Genomic DNA, 19,896 nt, shown 5'->3' on the forward strand with positions numbered 1-19,896 from the left:
CACATTTGTAGCCTTACCTAGCTACGCCCCCTAGATCTCTTTTATGCCATTCAAAAGCTCAATAGAGCTCATGTTTATCATGTATTTCATGCTGACTCTAAATAAAACTTTTTTTATTAATTTATTTAAAGTCCTTGGATCTTTGCAACTGCTATTGAATTTTGCTTAAAGATACACATGGACAATTTCAGTTCGGGTTCGAATTTGGCTTACACAAAATAACGACATCTTGTACGTTGTTATGCTTTATTATTGTCAAAAATTCAATTGGTATTTAGTTTACTTAATAGCATTATTCCCCTTGAATTCGGTCTCCTGCTTTGAAGAAGGTTGTTGTAGCAACAAACGCTGGCGCGGACCTGCAAAACTGAATGACTTCTAGCATATTTTAGAATTAACTATTTAATTGACAAGGTACTTCGTGAAGTATCTACTTGATAAGGTAGTTTACGACCCCTCAAAAGTACTAGCTCGATTATCTTAGAAGTCAAATTGACGCACCTGCATGACTTATGTTATTATATACTGATATTTGAGATATTGACATGCAATGGATTTTTGACCATTTTCTCACGTGTTAAAGTTGACTCAAAATTGAAAATTTTGCCCTCGCAAGAATATCGACCTCCATATAATAAGTTCGCCACAGTCCATAAGGGTTAAGACATTGGTATTGGTGATAAAGGAAGACCAGACACTTACTTACAAAAGGCTGTGATTTAAACAAAACAATAATGAGCAAGAATGAACTATCAATCAAATCAATATGCCATTTTTTTAATTGTTTTTAAGATCAGGTAAGATATTTTATTACCCGATTCTCTTCTAGACATCCAAGGACTTTAAATAAATTGGATCTCCTGTATTTGACGATCACAATACTGGAATACCAGTATTGTCAACAATACTAGAACAAAATTTTGTTCTCGTATTGTTGTTCCAGTATTGTTACTTTCATATTAAAACATCTTGCATGTATTTATTATGTTGTGTGTACACAATTTTAATTAAATCTATGATTTTGAATGGCATAAAAGAGATCTAGGGGGCGTAGCAAGGTAAGGCTACAAATGTGCCTTTGGTTAACATATATAGAAGGCAGTGGCTGCTCATCCATGCATTCATGGACGAGGAGCCTCTTCAGGCTAATTGTCCACACATCCAGTTTGTGTCAAAAACATACAGAATCGTGATGGAAACATCCAATTCTTTACTGAAATATTGCTGCAATTGTATGACTATTAATGTCATCCCAAACTGTGTTCACATTTAATAAACTGAACATTTTTCTGTTCATGTTATATACTAGTTTTACAGAATATTTGATAATTGCAGCAAGCCCAGGTGCTTGAAAATAGGCAGGTTTTATGTTGGTCAGACACAGAACAAGTCACAGAAGTTATGATGACTGGTGCCAAAGTCGATGCATCTTCTTTACCAGATGTTTAAAAAAAAATATTTGATCTTGGCTGAAGATATAAATAACCACAAGGTTAAAAATGCATGAAATGTTCTTAAAATTTTAGTTTCTACAAAGAAGGACTACTGTGAATGGATATATTTCACATCTGCCATCTGGAATGGGTACACATATAAAGATCCTTGTGTTTGTTAAATGTGTAATTTGTATTAAATCAGAATTAATTTTTATTGTTATTTGTCACGATTTTCACGTATTTGTATCATTTTGTATTTATTTGTATAAAAAGAATTTCTCACAATTTCCCCATTACTAATGTAAATGAACCGTTTGTGTCATGATTCCTTGTATAAATGACTCATACCAGATTAGCCTGTAGAGGTTACCCCTCCATGAATGCGTGGACGAGCAGCCACTGCCTATATAGAACCCGAAACTAATTCAAAATCTGTAGCAGCTATATTCTTTGTTGGTAAAAATTCTTCTTTTAAACAATCTTTTGAAGGAAAAGATAATCCAAAGCAATTTTTAAACTATTTTTAATAATCAAAGATATTTACGATTGAAAAATATATCTCTCCATCTCCACTTATGGACTTCCGGTCAATTTAAATTCCTTCATTTGACCAATCAAATTATAGTGTGATGTCTCACTGAAAATATGAATTAAGGATCCAATTTTAGAGGCATATAGAATGACAACACATTACATCATATTGATAAGATACATAAGGATTTTATTTTGGGTTTGAATTTCACAATTTGCATGCTTTTTTCCTCGTATTATTGCATGCACCTTGGCCTCTTCCCCAAAACAGTAGGAAAGTCGCTGCAGGGATAAAAATAAGCAGTCGCCCAGTAGCCCATGACTACTAGATTTTGAGCTGGCTTATCAAACTTTTGGATAAAATTTAGCTGAACATATAGAAAATATTAAACAAAAATATAGTCTGAGCTACTATAGATTGAATATAACCGAACTGGGTGATTGTTGGAGTTTGGAATATAACCGAACTGGGTGATTGTTGGAGTTTGGAATATAACCGAACTGGGTGATAGTTGGACTTTGTACTTTTTGTCAGAAGTGTACCCCAAGCCACAAAATAAGGGATTCGTTATTGGGGTATTAACATTTTTTATGTGTCCACCTGAGTCCTCGTTTTCTCATTGAAACTAGTCTGACACTACTGAACAGAATGTCATGACACTACAATGTATATGCCCAGGATATAATATGTTGATATGCATATATTTAAGAATGAGCTGAACCCACAGACCACGAGTATCACAAGTCTTGGAAGGATTTCTGAATCTGCAAATCATGTCTTCAAACAAAAATAAACATGTTCTTAATTTTGCAAATCTAGCAAGTGAGGGCATTATTAGTGTCTTACAGACACATTTGATTTACTAAAAAAAAAATCAATACTAACAAATGATGCAGGGGCTCCTGTGACAAACAGTGCTTCTAGTTGTTTGTTGAGATAAAGTTATATAAATACTACCCTGAGTTGTTATACATGTAGTTATATAAAAGGTTCTGCAGTAGAAAAATTGAATTATTAGATTTTAAGAATTTTTTCAAAGATTTTTATAAAACACAAACTGACAATGGATGTTGATTAAGTCTTATGTGTGATGGCTCAGATCTTGTCAGCTCATGGTAACTGTCATATGGTTGAGGTGCGTAAAGTTTAGATTTTTCATTATCATAATCTCTGCTATATATAGTTACTGTTGGTTTGGTCTTTATTGAGTTCACTTTCAGTTTATCATTTGCCATACCAGTATTTTAAATTCTGTAGTGGTATTGGGTCCATTGCAGGGTTAAAAATTCGGAAATATAAGCTGGTACATGTAGCCCATACAATATTTTTGTTTAATATTTTGTATATGTTCTACTAAATTTTACCCAAAAGTTTGGTAGCCCAGGTCAAAATCTAGTAGCCACTAGGCGACTGCTAATTTTTATACTGTCTCTGCATTGGTCTCTTTAAAGGGAAGTTTGTTGTTTGCCATTGTTTGTAATTAATACAGACAGGGAATCAGTGAGGAGAACAACTTATCCTATGATGATGTTGATTCTTTGTGTGATTATATTTGTTTCATGCTTTATTGCTTGTATCTTTGCCATAGAATTGGAACAGTAGGTCCTGTTGGTATGGCCTCATATTGTTGATCTCCATGAGTAAATTTGTCTAAAGAGTTTGTTCAACTGTTCAGAATGTAATTTAGTTGGTATAATCTTGTTTGTAGAATATGTCGGATATCCATTCAACAGCCTACAGATATGAAGCTGTATGTACAGAGCTTAGCCGTAAACCACATCCCTACATAACCAAGATGTTTGAGAAAGAAAAGGAAGATACTGTATTGTAGGTTTTAAGTAATTCTTGCTTAATATGATATAGTATTGAAGAATAATGATAATCAAATATTTGGTAGATTTATTTATTTTTATCTATATCTGGAGTGTGATAATTCTACTTAACCTCATTCATTTGTCATGATGCTAGTACCGGGTAATTATTTCAATTAGGGGAATGTATGTTTTGTGGGGGGGGGGGGGGTGTTTCTACATCATTTAATTTCCTGGGAAAGGACAATTTCCTGTGTTCTGGCTAGCTTACAGAACTAAATTTTCAACTACTTTTCATAATTTTCAAACATTTTTTTTAGTGCAGCTCTCCAGTTGAGAGAGGGAAGTAAATAAAAACACTTTTTAAAAAATTTTGTTGAAAGGATTTTATTGGGACTTTCCCTCATTTATTTCAATTAACGAAACTGGTAGAAACAATAATTTTTGACAAAAACAATATCTTCAATCTACTTATGGATTCTTGAATCTGTGCTTTTAGGCTTTTTGATGTGATTAAAGGAGCTTTTTACATCTCAAGGAAATCTGGCATCTCTAAAGAATCTGTATTTAGACCCCAAAAACTAAAGTAATAGTTTTGTTTCATGTTCCCAACCTTAAGTAGGTATACAGAAGGTAAGGGACACAACTCTTACAAATCATTGGAACATTTGTATTCAGCATTTGACATCAATCTCATGTGAGCATCAAAGTAACTTGGACTGATTTTATTCTGTTTCAAAGGAAAGCTTGAAAGGCTTTGGTTAAATTGAATAGGATACAAACATATCACTGATTTCAAGAGTTATTTCCCTTTACCCTAGGTCTACCTTCTTAATTTGTTATTATTATTGGGTTTACTTAATTTCTCTATTGAAAATTGGGGGGTGGGGGGTGTAAAGTGATGAATTAAACAGACTTGCGAATACATTTTTGTTCTGTTTGTCTTAATATCATATATTCTTTTTGTCCCTATACATTTGTACGTTCAACAAGAAAATGTGATTTTTAATTAAAATTTCTGCTGAATTTAATTAAATTTTGTCTGACATTGCCTTCGGTCAGATAAATTTTTCTCTGATAAAAAATATTTTATGACTTGACATTAATTAGCAGCCAAATCATATTTTGAATTATTTTCTTGCTGTACAAAGAGGAGGTTATGACCAAAGAGTCCTAACTTTACAAATCTTTTTTTTTTAAATTAGCTATACTACTGGTAACAGGAAAAGAGACTATGATTATGTATAATATTGTATCATATTCAATTTTACTAAAGCCTATCAAGCTTTCATTTGAAACAGAATGAAATTAGTCCAAGTTACTTTGATGCTTACATAAGATTTATGTAAAATGCTGAATACAAACATTCCAATAATTTGTAAGAGTTTTGTCCCTTACCCTAGGTCTACCTCCTTAATTTAAAAAAAAGGATGGATAATACCAATGAGACAACTTACCATAAATACTGATTTAAATAACAACAAAGCTGGACTTTAATTGAATATTATGACACACTATTTAAATGTCAACACAATAAAAATAAAACAAGATTGGAAATTATTCTGACATTTTTATCATTGCAAGATAATAACAAGGATTACAATATTTAAATGCAGTTGATCATATTGCATTAATCAAAATGAAAATCATGATAAAGATATGCACAATAATATCTTTCTTTACATTATTCCCTATATTATATAAAGGTTATCACAAAGCCATCCAGTATCACTTTACATAATTAAGTGAAACTTGTCTAATCTGACATTTGAGTGTTACAAACCCCCCCACCTCCTCCCCCATCGAAAGTTGGGTTATAATAGTGATAGGGGTGTCTGTCCTTTCTTCTGTCTGTATTTCCTTCCTTGAATTTCACAGAGGGTACTGATCTCTTATCCATTACTATTACGCTAAATGGGATTTAATGAAACTTTCACAGAATCTATATTTCTTATTGCCATTGTACAAATCCTATTTTATTTTTTCATCCAATTCAATTTGGAAGTCAATTGGTGCAAGTTATCAAATGGGGGAGTGGGAAATTTTCGGTTAATGAGCATAGCTAACAGTTTTTCAAGTTCTATATGGTAGTTTTTCCAAAGTTTTGTAGATGGGACAACTTTCTTACTTTGGAAGCAAAAATGCATTAAAAACTGTTCAAAGAAGATTAAATTTGGTTAAATTGAAGCACTATTAAAGTATAGAATACTTTTTTCAAATGACATCCCTTGACCCGCAGAAAAAATTCTGGCACAGGCCTGGTATACCACTGTCTTGTCAGTCACACAAAGTACACTAAATTCAAAAACTCTTTGAGGGATTTTGATCACTTGTTGTACAATGTTTGTCTTCGTGGAAGGAATTTCCCTGTTTGCGTCATTGCCTTTTAAAAATACTTTGTATCAGGGTTATTGGACTTTATTTAAACACCAAGAAAAGGGGGATAGGCATGTAAAGTCATGGACTTTAGCACAGCCATTTATTTAACCTGTATGATAATGTATGGCGGCTTTTTGATGGATGTAAAATTTGGCAATCTTGAGGCAAAAGGGATGGGTGAATTTCAGCATTTCTACTTATGTCAGATACTAAATAGTGCACTATGTACTTCAACCAAGTGTAAATATTGTACAGAATTTATTTTGGTGTGTTTAGACAGATTGCCAAAATGTGCCAAAATTTGCTTATAAGGAAAATTGCTCCCTACTTGGTCGCTGACAAAATTTTCAGGTCACAAGATTAGATAAGTTCCATTAATCATGTTCAAGTTCATTATATTTAATATGTAATCTTGCACATTTAAGTAGTTTCATAGTTGGAGATTAAGAAAACTGTACATACATGTACATGTATATGTACTATCATACATAATTCATTCATTTGATAGTACAATATAAGTTTTTGTAGATGATTGTTTTTCTTGTAACGATTTTTGAATTATTTGTGTGCCCACCATATTAACCCTTTCACAATTATCACTGCACTACAGAAGAGAGAAAACTGGGTAAGTATGGATGTGTGAATCAATCACAAATCACATTTTATAGTTTGGTATGAAGCCTTGTAATCTAAAAATCTGATGGTGTTTTATCTTATAAAGCTATTTTGAGTAAATGTTTAGTCTTTTTGATAACTAAATGAATGTAAAGCAATAGGTTTCTTGATTTAAAAAAAAGAAATTATGAGTTTGTGTATACAGGGAAAGGGAGATAATGAACATTGACTGTACAAAATTGTTCTTGATTTTTTTCCCTTCCAGTAAGTGTATTCTTGCTCTGTAAATTTGGGAACCATTAATGTCCATTTGCCATTTTTTGAGTGAATCATAAGTCCTTTTGGTAATAAATTATTTACTTAGTTATAATATGTTTTGTCAGTTTGTATATTATATTAGGAAAGGGAGATAATTAAGTATATGGGCTTGATTTACTTTTGTATTTTTTTGTGCCCGTGCTCTATAAAGTTGGGGCAATATAATGTTCCACATGTCTCTAATGCAGATGGTTTATGGAAACTATAAGAACCATTCAACCAAAACTGTTCAGATTTTAAAACCACATTTTGTATCATAAAAACAATGCCACCTCCAAAATTGTTTAATTCCTTTGTACATTTTAAATAACAAGGGGTTCTTTTGGTTTAATTCTGAACCCAAGTTCTGTAGTAAAACACTGCATATAATCATGACAAGATTTATACTGAGATCGATCACATCTACTGTTCAGGAGTTACTGCCCTTTTTCAAAAAGAAAACCAAGATTTTTCAACAGAAAATCGTAACTTTAAGTTCAGAATTTTTAATTGTGATTATTGTGATCACCAGGCCCTGTTGCGACAACATTATAAAGAATCCTTGAAGTAAATCTGAGCTTGGATTAAGTCTTATTTTATATAGTTTGGTGGAAGGGAAGATCAAGTTTGAACAATTTTACTTTACTAAAAAAAAATTCAAACATAAATTGAACTCAAGGTGGTTAAATTGCACCATCAGATTTTGAGGCATTTTGATTAACAACTCTCACATTCTCTTGCAGACTGTAGTTCTGTTAAAATCTAAAAAAAAATCTTTTAATTCTGTCTTTTTTTCATGGTAAACAATATTAGTGGATTACCTGTTAGATGAATGCTTCTTTTGATGTTCATTAATCAATATGAATTTACATGTATATTCCAAAATATTGAATCGAATTGTGTAAGTACATGTTTGAACAGAGATTGACAAAAATATTGCATTTGACCTAGTTCTAATCATTTTTTTCTTTTTTTTAGGGGGGGGGGATGAGCCCTTTTGAATGGTCCATGGATTCTACACTTATTTTTTTCTTAATTTCTGAAATCATAATAGATTCTCTATAGAAACAAAAATTCATGTGGCCTTACCAAACTATGGTTTTTGTATCAGATGGTGTAAGAGCTTACATTTTGTACATAATGCATTAACCTGTGTTAATAAGATATAGAAGACAAAATAACAAATAGTTGTCTACCTTTTAATTACTTTTTTTTTATTATACATACATCACTGTACAATCTTATCTAATTAAAATTTGACCTATCAACTGTTCCAATTAGTCACTACATGCAGTGACTGATCGGAACATTTTAATCAGATTGTGTATAATCAGCTCCAACATTTAGGTTTCCTAAATAACATTGGAAAAAGAAGGGAATATTTGTAATTTTTTTTTCCAAAATGTAATAGCAATTTTACATGCACATAGCATTTCATCTAACAGGTAATTCTGTTATACAAATCTTGACTTTGCATGTTTCAAGAATTAAGTGAAATGCATGATCACTGATATTTGAATTTCTAAATCTCATATTATTTATTGGCATGCCATTTTAATCTCCCTAGTGATAACTTCAATCTGCAGTTAGAAAACAAAGCCCTAGACCATAATGGAAATTGTATCGTGTAAGATCATCAGATCATAGATGCTTTAGGCATTATACTGAGTGTCCATGGTTTCATACCTTCCATCATTTGAGGGCAATTGAAAATCTGTTAAGAAAGAGAACTTTGTGATAGTGTTCTCTTTATGTTGATTTATTGTCAGAAGGTATGTCTTGAAAAACCCAAAACTCCTAGCTTACATAATTTAGTTTCCTTTAAATGTTTTCATGAAGATCGTAATTAAGTTAGTGAGATTAAACTTTCAAATCTTCAATTCTTTTCCCCAGCTTTATCCATACTTAGATTAGTTTGTGAAAAAAAGCAGAGTAAATAATAGCTGTCTTGTGTATATAAATGCATTTGATATTTACTATGAGTGGAACTTACATGTTTTTTTTTGTTTTTTTTTTTTTCAATTCTAACATGCATGCGTAAATTTGTTGATGTGTGAATTAATTACATAACAATTCTTTCTTAACGCTCAATGGTGTTTTGATTTACAAATTAACCAAGTGTTTACACAAATAACAGGCTAGGTGCTTGCAACAGTTGTTGCCTTGATGGTTTATGATAAATCTAAAACTAAATTAACAAGCAAAGCTTAGCGTAACAGAGGTGTAAAGTAACTTAGTTTATGGTAATTCTGTATAACAAACTACTTATTTTACGCATAACAGTGGTGGTAGAGTAGGATCAGCTATGAGAAAAAGTTTCAGTACAGAGGGGTGAGCATTGTTGTGGTCACATGACTGTCACATGGTGTGTCCTAATATGCACATGGAGGTTGAACAAATAATTTTTTTGTGATAATTTATTATAAATAATTGTATTTTGTTATTTTAGAAATTTTCCTTAATAATTCCTATCATTTGTGAGTTTGATCATACTTGTTTTTTTGTTTTTTTTTTTAATTAAACAAAAAGTCAATTGCTTAAATTAAGTGTCAGTCTCTGTAAGAATCAGGCAAAATTGAAAAATAATAAATCATGCACAGAAAAAACTCACAATTTGTCAATGTGTGCACATAGTTTATGGTCTATTGAAGACCAGTTGATTTGTCATAAGAAGTGTGAGGATACAGAAAAGTGAGCTCAAGGTTACAATACAGAATTGCAATAGAATGATAGGGAAAAATGAATTATCTCCCTTTGATGATGAAATTGCAATGCATTTCAGGAAATTTGAACATCAAATTACTGACACTCAAAATAGAAATGAATGCCATGTCTGCATTACTGATAACATGATAACATAAGATTTTATGGAAAGACTAAGTTTTGTATGAGAATATGCAAGCAAGTTTTTTGTTTATTTTGAAATTTAAATGTATTCTTAAGTATTGAAATGAATTGAAAATCATGGTATGTGGTGTTCATTTTAAAAGAAGTGTATACTGCCTTCTCCAACACCTAAATCCCGACCATTAACACAGTAAATCTTCTCATATCTTTGTTGTTTTTGATTTGATTTGTCTCTTTGTTCTTACTCTATTAAAAATCCTGTTTTCTTCATAATTAGAAAATTGAATGTGTTTAAATAAAATGCTAATTTTTGTGTCCCTTACTAACATGAACTTTGTTTGGAAACATTTTCCCAGTTTGAAGTTTTTTATAGAATCAAATTATAATACATCATTTTTACAGTTTATGTCTTGATATAAAACTCACAACAGATTTTTTAAGTGCACTATACAGAATTTGGTTATAAATCAGGATATAAAGTTTTTAGGTGTTCTAATGATATTGAAATTTTTTGTGACTTAACTATTTCAGTGAAACTATATTATAATACATGTACTATGGTAGGGTTTTTCTTGTAACCTGCAGGCAACATGTGGGTATTTAAAAGATGCTTTCAACCAGCTAGTTGCAACTCTGAGTAGGTATTTTTTTGATCTGCCATTTAAAGGACTTAGAATACCAAATACTTCGAGTATTCTAATTCGTAAAAACTCTTCAACTTTAATATTTTCTTAATTGGGCCATTTTAGTGACTTTAAGGACCAGATGCTTTTGTATTTGGCTGGAAACAACAAACTCCTGACTGACACACGTATGGAGGATAAAGACTGTGAAGCACTGTACAAAACACTACAAAATAACAGCTACGTCACAAGTTTAGATCTTCGCTACAACAATATTACAGATGAAGGAGCAAAATTCTTAGCTAAACTTCTAGAGGTATATTCTTAAACTCATGGTTCTTTGGATGTGGACGGTTCTGACAACCCTCTTTCACCTCTATACCATTATTTCTGTTTAGATTGTTTTTCTTCTTTAAAATCTTAACTTAGTTTGTAGGCTTATTTGTATTCATTGAAAATATCACAAAAAAAATATATTATATCAAAAGAAAGATAGATAAGAATATTATAATCAAAAAGATTATCTTTTTTTATTTCAAAATTTCCTGGTCCTAAGTTTTGTCTTATTAACATAATGATTTAAACTTATACAAAAATTCTTCCATCTGTTTTTCTTAAAATCAAACTTTTTTATTTCCAGGAAAACACTAAACTGACAGACTTAAATCTCATGTGTAATGAAATTGGAGCTGACGGAGCTGAGCATATTGCCAAGGCTTTGCTGAAAAATGAGTCTCTGAAGTCCCTCAGAATGACAGGCAATAAAATAGGCAATAAGGGAGGGATGTGGTTTGCCCAGGCCCTGCAGATCAACACAGCACTAGAGGCCCTTGATGTGGCTGATACAGACTTGGTATGTGTATAGGCAAAATGTTAATATAGATAGGGCATATTTTGTAAGTGATTTTGGTTGCTGTACATCAACTTCGTGAACAACTTTGACAAAAGTAGTCATATGTAATCAATTACATTTCAAATTATGAGTAATCATGATACAATAGATTACATTTTACCTCATGTAATTACAATGTAATCGATTACATTTGAAAGTAATCAGTCACAAGGTGGAAGTATGCCATGTTTACTTTCAATTTTGCCGATTTCCTTTTTCATGTTATACTTCTTAAAATCATCCATGTTTATATCAAGTTTACAGTTGAAATATATATCTCATGCATTTTTTAAAAATATTTTCAGACAATAGAGAGTATTATTGCCATAGCTACTGTCCTGTATAACAACAAAACCTTAAAAGCATTGAACATTAGCCGACCTATCCTGTTTTCACAGCAAGAGGAGACAACTGTACATTTTGCAAAAATGCTGAAGGTTTGTACATCTACTGTAAAAATAATAATTTTCATGGGTTCTCTTTTTTGCAGATTTTATCACATCAACATATTTGCAGGTAGTCAAACCTGAAGAATCAGGCCACTGAATAAACTGGAATCCTGTCTAAAAGGGCCGATTTTTATAGTCCCAAATTTATTCACATATTTTCTATAGATAAATACCCCTTATAGACTGGCCCCTGGTCGTTCCGAATTCCAGTCATCAACCCCACTCCCAATACACAAAACCCAGTTATAACCTACCTGTCAAAACCGTGTCATCAAACGCATGTCAAGTTATCGATAAGTAATTATGCTAGGTTTTTAATCATTGATCATGCATAAAACACGGTATTATGCCTTGGCTATCATCTGTCATCGTTTTTTCAAACTTTTTTGGATTCCCCACTAAAACCTGATCAAATCAGTTCACTGTAGAAACCGGCCTCTTTTTGTTGTCCAAAGGATGGCCGATTTTCACAGGTAAGACTGTATCAATTTTTGAATTTTAAAGAATGGCTAGTGTTGGATAGTGGTAAAAATAAGTTTCACTGATACTATTTGTTGCAGTTTACTGTCCACTGCAAAAATTAGTACAGTGTGAAAATTAATAAATTAAGATGACCATGGGTTACCTCTGTTTTAAAGTTGAACACTCCTATTCCTTGACCTACTAATGTATCGTTGACTCTGTAATTCTCTCTTGGTATTGGATTTAATTTTTTTTTTATTTTATCTCCAGTTACTGCTGTGATAACTTACTTTTGTATGCATATTCCAAAGACAATGGTATTAAAAATTAACTGTAATGACAATGATAAAAGAATAATATAAATTAAGAGTCCTGATAGAACATTACGTCTTCCCCATCAGGCTCATGGTAATATTTTTTGTGTGGACTTGCCATGAAATACAATCTAAAGTATTTAAACGAAAGTGAAAAGCTACATTTTTCCCTATATATCTGTATATCAATGTTATAGAGAAAAAGGTTGAAACAGGGAATGCGACAGATAAAAACCCCACCAAGACCTCACTTAAAATAATTTTTTTCCCTTACCCGACCCCAGCTCCTGGCTTTGGGTAGGTAGGTAGGTAAAATATTTTCCCCTAAGTTCATACGATTCTGTAAAAAACATGATCAAAGAAGTGAAAAAATATTGCTTTGAAAATTTTTTAAAAATCTTGTCAGTGAATGGCAATAAAATTATTTGGGTAAGGCCAATTTTTATGGGTAGGTAGAGAAAACAAACTTAATTCAAACTATGAAAAAAACAGTCAAAGACCGACTTTGAGCCATTTGATGAATGGGGAAAAAAATTCTATGAACTGCTTGACTGCTCTCTAAAATGACAAATATACTGGTTCAGCTTAACGGGGATTATGCGGGAAAAAATGCAACATATGTTTTCATTTGTTTTAAAACATACCCAAACATGTTCAAAACCAATATAGAATATTTACATGTATTTTTGTGCAATTAAGTAGCACTCCAGCTAAGGATCATGCAAAATGTGATTCATGGGTGAAAAGCCTACTTATTTTTATTTTTGATATTTTGTTTGGAAATGTCAAAGAAAACATAAATTAACATGTGATTTTTCATATAACCCGTGCTGTTTCTCATGAAGACATATTTTTTTACAAAACCACACAAAAATCATGTTATTTTCTATGTGAAAGATATAAATTCCAATGAGATCTTTTATGCGTTTTTTCAGAATTACTAAAGGAAGTCCAAAACATATGTTTTCCAAATGTTTTTTGTGTTGGTCCGAAACATGACAAACATGTTTTTATTGTCTATCATGAAACATATGAAAAACGTGTTATTCCAATATTCCATTGTACACTATACACCTTATATGATATGATGCTCTTTTGTGATGCATTAAATTGTAACAATTTTGCAGGTCAACACGACATTGAAAGAGCTTCATCTACAGAAATATGACATGAGAGATTTTGGATTGACAAGGCTGGCAGACAATCTGATACACAACAATACATTAACATATCTAGACATCAGCTGGTAAGACTGTAATAAGAGAACAAAATGTTTTGATACTAATTTTTAAAGGATATCAATGCAAATCTGATATGTCTGCTCTATGGTATTGGAACTCACCCCTTTCCTATCAAAGTGAAAAAAATATTGCAAGAAATCACTAATTAAGAAAAAAAAATGATTGGTAAGTATAGGAGAATTCTTTGTGATGTCATCACTTACCTGTGATTTGGTTTTGGTTGGCAAAAAATCCAATGAGTGACATGGGGCATCAACATTAAATCAAAATTTTTCAATTTTTAAGATAATTGAAAAATTGTTTTGGTTCCCTAAACTGCAAATAAAACTGTTTTTTATCCAATCAATTTTTGAATAAATATGTATATGAGTATGAAATTATAATGATTTTATATGAAATTAAAGGTTTACTTATAATTATCGTTAGAAATTTATTTTTCAAGTAAAAGAGTTATGAATTCACATACAAAGTATGAACTCTTGAAATGAAATGTTTTACAGGACCGAAATAGGATATATAAAAATAAAGTTATAAAGTTTTGAAAATTGGGATTCTAATCATGACATTGTCAGTTGTATATTTAGTTGTTTATTTGCCAACCAATTTGATGCTTAATGATTTGCAAAGAAGTGAATATGACATTGCTAATGAGATTGGCAAACTCTCGTATAGGTTCTTCTTCAGTAATGAGGGGTTTAAATTATTACTTCTCTCATAATCGTAAATTAAAATTTTCAATATGCGAGCTTTAGTGAACATGTTAACATCTTAATTTTAACTTTGAGAGTGAAGAAATAATTTTAAACAAAAATAGGCTTAAGGAGAACTAGTTTCTCCCATGAAGTATTAAATATAAAAAACCTTGGAAAATGTAAAATGATGGGAAAACTGTTGCAAAAATTTAGTCACCGCCCAGTGTTAAAAAAGTCATGTATTTTTAATCACTGGGAATGGGACAAAGAAATGCATTTATTTTTACTCACTTTAGACGGAGTTTTTGCTCTCACATAAAGGCAACAGAAATATTTACATGATTAAAGCTTTTGTACTATGTGTATCTTTTTTAATTTTTAATTTATTTGTATACATGTAAATGCCACAACAACTACACAATGATCAGCATAACTTTGAAAGCCCTTTAGATTATTCCAGTACTTTCAAAAGCACACATTTTGCCCAAAGGATAAACTTCTTAAACCATGTTGATGTATGTTAATTCAGCAATAGATTTACCAGAGATGGGATTCAAGAATTATCCAAGGTATTGATGAACAACACTGCCATAGAAGTACTTGATGTTGGCTATAACAGACTTGAAGACGATGGAGCTGTACATATTGCTAATGCAATTGCCACACTCAATACCAATCTTAAAACGTAAGATTTATTTTTTTTTAAAATGCTAAAAAAGTAGCAGTTTTTATAAACATCAGAAAGTAGGTGATTAAAGCATGTCAAAAATGCAGAAAATTTATTTTAATTTCTAATGCAGAAACCACTACAGACCATTTGTTATTTGGTTGTTATTGTTGTTTTCGTTGAGATGAAAACTTGTAAGAGTTATCTTTCTTGATTTTGGTGGTATAGATTGTGTATGAAACTTGGCACTTTTTGTAAGAGTTATCTTTCTTGATTTTGGTGGTATAAATTGTGTATGAAACTTGGCACTTTTTGTTAGAGTTATCTTTCTTGATTTTGTTGGTATAAATTGTGTATGAAACTTGGCACTTTTTGTAAGAGTTATCTTTCTTAATTTTCGTGGTACAGTGTATAAATTGTGTATGAAACTTGGCACTTTTTGTAAGAGTTAACTTTCTTGATTTTGGTGGTATAAATTGTGTATGAAACTTGGCACTTTTTGTAAGAGTAATCTTTCTTGATTTTGGTGGTATAGATTGTGTATGAAACTTGGCACTTTTTGCAAGAGTTATCTTTCTTGATTTTGTTGGTATAAATTGTGTATGAAACTTGGCATTTTTTGTAAGAGTTATCTTTCTTGATTTTGGTGGTATAGATTGTGTATAAAACTTGGCACTTTTTGTAAGAGTTATCTTTCTTGATTTTGTTGGTTTTTATGGAAGATGTTTGTATTGGTTTCTCTAAAATACAGATCATCTCCATGCAGAATTGAGCATAGTTAATAAAGATTGCTGGTCAGTTCAACTGTTCTCTTCTTCTTGTTGTTCACCATTACACTTGAATGCCAGTCTCCTCAACAAATCTGGCCATCCTCTGTAGTAGCTATCTTCCTTCTGAGGGTACTGTGCAGAGATTTGATAATGGTCTTCATCTCTGTGTAGCGGACAGGATTTTCATCTTGCTGTTGTTGAGTGCCTTCCTTTGCTAGCATAACTGTACTCCATGTCCAAGACTAAACATCACAACTATATGACTATTTTAATTTAGGGATAATCTCATGGAAAGTCCCCTTATTAGCTCACCTGGCCGTCTTGGCATCTATTGTCATTGTCATCGTCTGTTGTCATCATCCGTCATCGTTGTCCATCGATAACAATTTTTCAAAACTCTTTTCCTCTGACACCACTCAACCATCTGGAACCAAACATGGTATGAATGTTTCTTGGGATATCCTGCATAGAAATAGGGTGGGGATTTTGATTTGTTGAAAAACATGGCCACTGTTACTAAAAATAGAACATATAGGTCACACAGTAGTTTTTCACATGCATTTCCAAAACCATTACGTTTAGCCCAATTCTTTCAATCGCTGAAATGATCCTCATTTTAAGGCCTAGATAAGTCTCCAAGGGATAAAAGTTGTCAGACGACTCCTTGTAAGAGTTATTGCCCTTGAAAGGTGATATAAGAGATTTTTCTAGTTTTCAGCCAATGTCTAAAAAACTATGATAGATAGAAAGAAACATTCAGTTGTTGAAATGATCCTTATGATAAGTACTAACAAAATCTGCTTGAATCAAAATTGTTGGACAACTCCTTGTTAACTTTATTGCCCTTGAAAGATAAAACCAGGTGAGCAATTCAGGCTCCTGGGAGCCTTTTGTTTTTGTCTCACTAACAGTTTTATTCAAGTCTTCATACAAAGACCAAATAATAATTAGAATGTAATAAATTGGTTAGGAACTACATTATCTCCCTTGGTAATGTTTTTGCTGTAAATTTCCTATTAATATTTTTTTTCAGGTTAGTTGTCACTACAAATAACATTGGCAGTAAAGGTCTGTGTGCTCTAGCTGATGCCATGAAAAGAAATACAACACTTACCAACATTTATATCTGGGGAAACAAGTTAGAGGAACCAGCTGCTATTGTAAGTGTTGATGCAAAAAGGGGGACTTAAGTTGAGATATTTTTAGTCTGTAAGTTACATATTTTGTTTCCTGCAGTGGCAAATGCTGTGCAAGGGTGGAGATTAGGTTTTATTTATTGTGGTCTGTTTTATATGTTGGTTCCTGCAGTGGCAAATGCTGTGCAGGGGGTGGGGCTTAGGTTCTGATTATTTTTTTAAAAGAAAATGTTAAAACTGATCAAACACTTTTATATACCCACATCAACAAAGTTTGGGGGATATATAGGTCTGTCTTTCTGTCCGTCCATCCGTCCACATTTCATGTCAGCCAAACTCTTGCTATTAGTGAAATTTCATATGAACGTTAAGCATCATATGTAGATGTGCATGAATAGTTAGTGTCTGAGGACTTTAAAGGGAGATAATCCAACTAAGAGGTTTTTACATGTTAAAACCTAGTCAGCTCAACTTATCAGACACTGCTCAGGGGATTTTGATTAAATTTTATTGGAAGGTTAGGCATCATATGTAGATGTGCATGAAGGAATATAGTTACTGTCAGAGGACTCTAATTGGAGATAATCCAACCTTAGTGTTTTTACATGTTGAAACCTTGTCATCGCAAGTCCTCCTACATGTATACTGCTCAAGAGATTTTGATAAAATTTTATACAATGTAGCAAGGTTTCACATCATATGTAGATATGCATGAAATGATAAAGCTTCTGTGGGAGGACTCCAAAAGGAGATAATTGAACTTAAGTGTTGTACTTTCAAGTCAAAAGCCTTCACTTCTTCCAGGTGGGAGACCTGAAGCACTGTTCTTCATTGTAACTATGTTTAAAACTTTAGACTATTCACCTTAGGCCAACTGAAAATAGTTTCTTGCATCTCTCTTTAGGGTGCCTAATTACCCATTTCCATATGAAAAAAAGCATCTCCATTATAATTTTTGGATATAAACAATGTAAAGTAATTTTATATACATAAAAAAAGTGCCTTTTGTATAAAATTTGCTAAGTGCTCTTTTCCTAACCACCTTTCATAACTATAATGGTTCACCAACTGATGGGGCATCCAGTAAAATATCAGCACTATAAAAACATTGATGAAAATTTCAACTTATCTCCCCTGCTTAATTCTTAAATGTACATGTATTTAAGGAGGTAGACTTAGGGTAAGGGTACTAACTCTAGAAATCAGTGATATGTTTGTATCATACTTAATTTTACCAAAGCCTTTCAAGTTTTCCTTTGAAACAGAATGAAATAAGTTTGAGTAACTTTGTTGCTTACATGAGATTGATGTAAAATGATGAATTAAACGTTCCAATTATTTATAAGAGTTGTGTCCCTTATCCAAGGTCTACCTCCTTAAAACCAGGAAATACATGGTATGGTACTGTGTAGGATAGAAGACAAAATTTTGTACAGCAGAACTGATGTTCTATACTATGTATATATTTTTTTCAGGCTTTTGCTAACCTATTAGATAGTGGAAGACTAAGAAAGGAGAACACAGATGTTCAGGCATATGTTGTTGACGGAGTAACAAAACTGTGTGAACTTAACCATCAAATAAACCGCCATTATTATTATGCTCCTAGTTATGGCGATGATGTACCATCATGGCAACAAAGGGGAAAGAACCCAAGAGGCTCTGATGTTATTGTTGTTAAAGATCTAACTGTTTACTAAATTTAATACAGACTTTTGTGATATAAAGAATTCAGGCTCTGTTCCATATAGGATGTTGAGGTACTTTCCCTTTTTATTACCACTATTATTTTAATCTTTTATTGAGAATTTAATTCAGGTGAATCATTTATCTTCAGAAATTTTCAAAGTTTTTACCTGCTCCTCCTGAAGTGGAATTAGACATTTTGTTATTGTGTCTATAAAGAGAATTTATATTATAAAGACACAACTTGTTTTTTTTAAATACAGTATATAACTGCTATGGAGTGCATCAAGAAATATTCACTGTTCTAATTGAGGATTTTTAAGAATCACTTATAAATTTGATATTTTGGACCAGGACATTTGAATAAAGAAGGGTGGATGTGATCAATGCCTTCCTTTGAAAGGGTTTTGTTGAAGATTTGTATAGAATACTTAAACTATATGTGCATACTGTGATATCAACATTTCATTAATTTGTATATAATTTTTTTTCATTTTATCAATAAAATGTTAATTTTGAAACTGTACATATGCCATTATCTTTGCCAACCATTACCTGTTTTGTTTTTGTACAAACGCAAAAAATTTGTGGTTGTATAATGGTATGACTTTGTGGTCGGTGTCTGTAGCAGGGAAGGATCCAGACACTTTGAAAAGAAGGGGTGCCAGCTGGGGTTCCACAGAAAAAAGTTGGGTTCTGGGACATTATTTGCTATTTTGTGTCAAATTGACACATGAAAGTGACAAATTTTCTGATAAATAGTAGGATGCACCCCCTCCCTGGATCCGCCACTGTGAGGTTTCATCAATGCCATCTACAGACATTTGGTATCCCTACCATTACATGTACTTTAGTATAAGTGTGTAGATCTCTTTGAAAGAGTAATCAAGGGAACCAAGATTCTTACTGAAATCAGGAGAATGTAATCCAGGGGCAAAGACCATGCATGGAAAACAGACAGTCACAACAAAGAACATAAAGTAACTAAAATAATACATACAAAGTAACACACCCACCCACAAAAAGTCAAGTCCAGGGTAGACACGT

The 19,896-nt window shown here is 32.1% G+C and overlaps 1 protein-coding gene across 4 annotated transcripts; it reads left to right on the forward strand.

Annotated features, from left to right (window-relative positions):
- The first annotated feature begins 303 nt into the window (after nt 1-303).
- LOC148601592 (leucine-rich repeat-containing protein 34-like) lies at nt 304-19,375 on the forward strand. 4 transcript variants are annotated; one of them, XM_088555471.1, is made up of 10 exons: nt 304-414; nt 3,677-3,795; nt 6,769-6,783; nt 10,667-10,856; nt 11,181-11,393; nt 11,738-11,869; nt 13,785-13,903; nt 15,120-15,275; nt 17,061-17,187; nt 18,639-19,375. In XM_088555471.1, the coding sequence occupies exons 2-10, from the start codon at nt 3,680-3,682 to the stop codon at nt 18,861-18,863; spliced, it is 1,293 nt and encodes a 430-aa protein (XP_088411597.1). In that variant the 5' UTR covers nt 304-414; nt 3,677-3,679; the 3' UTR covers nt 18,864-19,375. The 4 variants fall into 4 exon arrangements, with proteins under 4 accessions (XP_088411597.1, XP_088411599.1, XP_088411598.1 ...); XM_088555472.1 differs by having other exon boundaries at nt 312-442; XM_088555473.1 differs by lacking the exon at nt 6,769-6,783.
- Nucleotides 19,376-19,896: the final 521 nt, after the last annotated feature.

The sequence above is a fragment of the Perna viridis genome, chromosome 12 (assembly GCF_037379345.1).
Source record: "Perna viridis isolate PV_CMFRI_1.1 ecotype Kerala chromosome 12, ASM3737934v1, whole genome shotgun sequence".
Lineage (NCBI taxonomy): Eukaryota > Metazoa > Mollusca > Bivalvia > Mytilida > Mytilidae > Perna > Perna viridis.